Source organism: Narcine bancroftii, chromosome 14 (genome assembly GCF_036971445.1).
Source record: "Narcine bancroftii isolate sNarBan1 chromosome 14, sNarBan1.hap1, whole genome shotgun sequence".
NCBI classification, from domain to species: domain Eukaryota; kingdom Metazoa; phylum Chordata; class Chondrichthyes; order Torpediniformes; family Narcinidae; genus Narcine; species Narcine bancroftii.
The window spans coordinates 58,949,812-58,956,065 of NC_091482.1; the positions used below are offsets into that span (position 1 = coordinate 58,949,812).

The 6,254-nt window shown below is 45.0% G+C and overlaps 1 protein-coding gene across 6 annotated transcripts in view; it reads right to left on the reverse strand.

The window, feature by feature from the left end:
• Positions 1 to 6,254, reverse strand: part of tnfaip8l3 (tumor necrosis factor, alpha-induced protein 8-like 3) — a 35,550-nt gene that overhangs the window by 23,470 nt on the left and 5,826 nt on the right. For 2 of the 6 annotated variants that reach the window (XM_069911323.1, XM_069911322.1), the window contains exon 1: positions 5,974 to 6,221. The exons of 2 other annotated variants lie outside the window; for them this stretch is intronic. In XM_069911323.1, coding sequence (XP_069767424.1) covers positions 5,974 to 6,181 — 208 coding nt within the window. In that variant the 5' untranslated portion in view covers positions 6,182 to 6,221. Of the gene's footprint in view, positions 1 to 5,973; positions 6,229 to 6,254 lie in introns of those variants that run through there. 2 more of the 6 variants (XM_069911326.1, XM_069911328.1) reach the window with 2 other exon arrangements.

Consider the following 6,254-nt stretch of genomic DNA (forward strand, 5'->3'; position numbering starts at 1 on the left):
TTCGTGGACAAAATGTGGTCAGGCATCAAACAAAATGGTAGATATGTTTTTTAAAATCTTTGCTGTACAGGACACTGTTTGATCTGCTGAGTTTCTCCAGCATTCTGCTTTTAGTTGAACCATGGTGTCTGCAGATTTTTGTGCTTTTACTTCTGTTTACTGCAAAACTGTGAAGCCTCTTCAATGGGCGCCTATCTTGAAGAAGTCCACCATTTTGTTCAAGCCGCTACCCACATTTTGCTCATACCTTGATGAAGGGCTCAAGCCCTAAACGTTGGTTATGTATCTTTATCTTTGCTACAAAAGTACACTTGCTGATTTTCTCCAGGATTGTGCTTTTATTTTAATCCAGGGTGAATCCACAGATTCATTATCCAGTTTAGAACCGTTTAGGGGCAGCTCGGTCGGTGCAGTGGTTAGCGCAATGCTGTCACAGCGCCGACAATGGGGACCAGGGTTCGAGTCCCGTGCTCTCTGGAGGGAGTTTGTACGTACTCTCCATGTCTGTTGAATCTCCTGCAGGAGCTCTGGTTTCCTCTCACCGTTCCAAAGTACCGAGGGTTGTCAGTTAATTTGGTGTAATTGGGTGGCACGGACTCATGGGCCGATATGGCATATTAGTTACCCTGCTGTATGTCAAAATTTAAAAAAAATTAAGAGTGCAATTTAAGAAAAATTCAAAATAATCCTCAGTTAAACAAAATATTTTCTTAGAAACATGAACTGTGAACTCTGAATTGCATCCTTTGTTCTCAGAATTTGAGACATGTTGGCAAAGACAGGACGGACAGCTGGACGCCGTATGTTAACCCAGATGTAGGCAGAGGTGCGAGAGCAAGTTTCAAGGCAAGTTTCCAAGTAAAAATCTGAGAACCTCAGAGGGAAAAAAAACAGCATTGCTTTCCATGCTGAGTGCTGAGGTATCAGAGATTGAGGAGTGTTGTAGAACCATAGAACATTACAGTACTGAAACAGAGCTCTTCGGCCCTTCTAGTCTGTGCCGAACCATTTTTTTTAACCTAGTCCCACTGATCTGCACTCAGTCCATAGCCCTCCATACCTCTCCCATCCATGTACCTGTCCAAATTCTTTGTAAATGTTAAAATTGAGACCACATTCACTAATTCAGCTGGTTATATGACTAATTTTTTTTACCGTTTAAGATATTACAATTACTTCTGGAGCAGTTGAGGATTTGGACAAATTTTTCGAATCAAATTTGGGGGGGGGGGTCAACTTTTACACGTGTCATACTTTTGACCGTGGTGAATACCTGCATTGTTTGAGCCGTCGGGCTTAGATGGCCAGGACCAGGAGGGAAGTCTGCTTCCGGGGCATCGGAGCTGGGATCAGTGGGTGGCCGAGGTGATAATCTGCAGTCAGGGTATTGGGAGCTTGGAAGCACGGGGGCTTGAGCATCAGGTGCTCGGACGGACAGGCGGCCGAAACAAATGTTCGTGGTCAGGGTGTCGGGTGCTTGAATAAGTGGGCAGCCCAGGCCAAAAATAGGGGGGTGGGAGTCAACTTTTACACGGAAAGCATGTGATATTTGGGTGGGGGCTTGTCGATGATGACACAGGATCGACTAATGCACCAGTATAAATGGGGCACTTCAGCTAAACGATGTTGTATCTGAGAATGTAGGTCAGTTTTACTCATGCTCAGGGGAGCAACGGGACAGGGCGAACCTTTCAGGAAAACTGATGAGGAGGTTTAAAAAAAGCACAAATAGAATCTATGCCACAATGCAGAAGAGTTAAAAAAAAAATTAGAAGCAAAGGGTAGAGTGGATTTATTATCAATTCAAATTAACAAAAGGGGAATTACGATTTTTTTTTAATAACAATAGGTAGGAATATTGGGACAACAAACTGTGACAGAGGAACAAATATATTGCTCCCTGCAAATTCTTCCTGGAATGGTGAAGCTGATGGAACTGCTGTCCAAAAGCTACGGGGACAGGGGCTCTCCGTGTGCACATTCTTCCTGTGACTACAGGGGTATTCCTTGGGTGCTTCAGTCTCCGCCCACCTCCTGGAGGTTGGTAGGTTAATTGGTCTAGTTTGAGGGTAAGTGGCTGAGGAACAAATGGCGCCACTGCAGGAGCTGCTGTAACGTGGCGTGGATGAGTGGGGACTGCAGACACAGTGCTCCCAACTAGGTCCTACTGCCGTCAGCTCCGTTCAGCCTTCAAAGGTGGCGATGGTGGTTTATTTTAAAATCCTGCGACCATGGGGTCTGGACCCAAGCTGGTGACGGCTGTGATTGGCAGCAGCCAGGAGGGATTGCAGACTCCGTGGACTGGCACAGGGAAGCAGAAAATGAGGAGGCCACCCCCCATTTGAGAAGGAGAACCAGAGGAGACGACCCATAGGATGGTGATTGTGGTAGTGGACCAGTGAGGGGCTCTGAGGCTGAAGAGCACACAGGCGGCGGGCTGTTGGTGACTCGAGCAAGGAACCCGCACGGGCTGCTGGTGACGGCGGTCAAGGGCCTCATACCAGGCTGCGGACTGCTGGAGACTGGGGTGAAGGGGGTAGCAGATATTGGAACTAGGACATGAGAGGGCACTGGTGGCTTCCTGATTGTGTCAGGGTTTTGCACCTGGAGCTCAGTTTGCCGATGATTTGGACTAAAGCGATGGGTGAAGGAACACTGGAGGTCAATCCACGGACACTCAGCTGAGAGCGAATCTTTGTCTGCCTTATGGTAAATTAAACAAAATTTCATGTAATATAGTATTTTCTGCTTTATTACATGACAATAAAATAATCTTGAATCCTTGAATCAGCTGGGAGTTGGTAGAATGGTAAGGGGAATAGAATGTTTGCAAGTTAAAGACTGAAATTGGGCTGAAATGGAATTTGATGGTGTTAAAGAGGAATTGGCAAAGGTTATTTGGAAGAGGCTGTGAGTAGGTGAAAGGACACCAGGCTAGTGGAGGCCTTTGAAGTTCTCCTACAGAAACAGTGTAATTATGTCTGAAAATTCATGGTGTCACTGATACAAAATCAATCATGTTTCTTTCACCTGAGCACTCAAATATTGAAAAGCTTTTGAGAAACTGTAGACTTGAGTTGAAGCTTGTAAGAAGGATGTCACGATGTTGTGAAATGTTTTCTGAGGGTATTGTGGTCAAATGCAACTTTTAGATGGAGCTGATCTTGGACTTCCCTATGACTGAACCACCTACCGTATATATGTGTGTAATTGTGGACCAATTTATAGGGTAAAATTTAGGGGGTTGACTACTTTTGACCGTAGTAAGTACCTGCGTCGTTTGAAGCGTCAGGAGCTCAGATGGGCGGGCGGGCGGGTGGCCGGGACTTACTGGTAAGTCTTCATTCGGGATGTCGGGAGCTTGGATGGGTGGGCGGCCGAGGTGAGGATCCATGGTCAGGGTGTCGAGATCTCTGGTGGGCAGGCGGCTGGGACTCAAAACGGGGGTGGGGGTCGACATTTACATGGTATCAACTATTGTCTTGATAATTTCAATGGAAGCAGAGCTGCTTCATAAATTAGTGAACGAAGTGGCTGTTTCTCACCAGTACTGGCAAAACAAATTCCTCAAACTGAACTTCACCTGCTCTGAACAGGTACATCTAGGCAGGTAAGTCACACAGTTGAGAGCAACACCAAAATAAACTCACAAAAACAAAAGACCGTTTCATCGGCAACTTAATTGTCATAAAAAATGAAAAGAGATTTCACTCCACACTGAACAAGACGCAAGTTCAACATACACTCAGCCATAGCATCACTGATGACAGGACTCTCTGATGGTTAGTTTAGATTCTAATTTGTGGCTCGATAACACGAGGTTGGAGTATTGCCAGAATCACAAGCTGGGAGACACAGATTATGACAGAAAACACATGAATACCTTGGAGCCGGTGAAGTGTAAATTAGATACAGCAATAAGTGCACAGGAAATGAAAATCAAAAAACAGCAGATGCTGGAAATCTGAAATAAAAACAGACATTTCTGGAAACACTCAGGGTGTTGGACACCATCTGTGAAAATGTTAACTGCTTTTCCATCCATGGATGCTGCAAAATGTGATGAGTTTTTTCAGCCTTTTCTCATTTTATTTTAAATAAGTGCAGACAGTAGATCTAGAAGGATGTGTGGTCTGCCCTTACTGAACAGCACATTCACAACTTACCCACTGGGCATTGTGAATATATATTGCAAGGATTAGCTGCAAATATACCTTCATGCTTTTGGATACCCTTTAAATCAGTGGTTCTCACATACCACTTTCCACTCACATCCCACTTTAAGTATTCCCTATGCCATAGGTGCTCTGGGATTAGGAAGGGATTGCTTAAGGTGGTATGTGAGTGGAAAGAAAAGTTTGAAAACCACTGTTTTAATCGTCCCTCATTGACTCGTTATGTGCAGGGTTTCAGAACTCCAAAGGAAATAGGCCAATGACAGTTTTTCTCAAGCAAAATATTTCATTAACAATTGGGTCTAGAGCAGTGATTCTCAACCTTCCCACTCACACACCACCTTAAGCAATCCCTTCCTAATCCCAGAGCACCTATGGCATAGGGAATACTTAAAGTGGGATGTGAGTGGAAAGTGGTATGTGAGAACCACTGCTTTAAATGGATTAATAGTGAATAAAATATTTACACTACATTACAATTTCGTAAACCCAATCAGTTCCAAGCAATAGATACAGGGTGGAATATTGAAATCCCTCAGAAATCAAATGAGATGAGGCATATGGTACATGCTTGATTGGATTTCAGTGTCTCTAAAATACCGTAGAATTTATTTGTGATATGAGCAATAAAGCTTCTTAAGGTGGAGTAAAGCACATTGGAGGAGGAGGAGCCATTTAGAGGGTGTTCTGACTGATCTTATTGCCTGATTTCTGCTATTTTCCAAATGAACCCCAAACGTTCCTGAGATTCCTTTGGCACTATTCAGAAACACCTTGAATTAAAGTTACCAATTCAATCCCATGTCACTGTGAATAGGGTAGCCACTCAACCTTGCCCTTCTCAACGTGCCCACAGTCCTTGATGAAGTGTTCATATAAACAGGCGAGATGGGACCATGAATATTTCAGTCCATTCTTATTTATCCAACTGTAGTCTTAAGATCACCTCCAAGGATTCTCCTCCCAATCCTGCTGCATTACTTTGGGGAAATTCTTCTAAGCCATTTCCTGATGCTCAGCAACAAAACCCCGCCCTATCAACTCTAAATTGGCCAACAATCGGATCGATTCTAATTAAATATTGAATGGAGCTGGACAATGGTCTTTGGTTCCCATCACAAACTTCATTCCACAGCCATCACTACCCATTAGGATGAGTCCGAAGCCGAACAAGTCAATTTACCCTCTGAATCCAGGAGGGCCACCTCCAACACAACAACCCAGAGGAAACCCACACGCAGACACGGGGTGAACATACAAACTCCTTACAGACGGTGCCGGGTTCAAACCCCGGACCTGATCTCTGATGCTGTGACAGTCTTGTCCTAACCCCTACGCTAATCGTGCTGCCCCCTGTGGGAACTGCGCCTTCCTATCCGCTAACCGTGCTCTTCTTAAAACAGTTGGCTTAGCAACTTGGAGATAAAGTCACCAACTGCCTGTGGTGTCATTCCATCTGGGGAGTGGGAGGGTGGGGATTTCTCAATTTCCCCCATTTCCTTCGGCGGTAGAGCAAGATCAGCTCGTTGAGCATATGTGGCCGTTCTGTAAAGGTGCAATCAATTGCTGTGTTGTATCAGCCATCAGCTGCAGCTCAGTGATGTCACTCGGCTCTGACTCAGTCATTTGTGGGTTCCTCGTGTTCTGGTGTCTGGAGGTCAACCTCAAGGCTGAAACTGCATTCTATTGCTGGCAACAAAGGTATCATCATTCAGACGGGGTACTGAACGACCTGCCTGGTTTTTGGTCAGACATTGAAGAAGGGCTCATGCCCATACCTTTGGATATATATCTTTACCTTCTATGAATGCTGTGAGACCGGCTGAGTTCCTCCAGCAGTTTTGTGTTTTTGCTACAATTATAGTGATTGCAGATTTTTGTGTTTCGCCCATTTTGACGGGCATTCTGCATTTGCTCCATTGTGGTAGTAACCTCCATGCCCTTTCAGGGCACCTTGCATCCCACCTGTGCTTCTTAAGAGTTGGTGCTTCCCACTTTGGCTTCATCAGCGACCTTCGAGCCCACAGAACTGGTATGGGTTCCTCAGTCCCAGGAGACTGCCCAAGAAGATGAGTAACA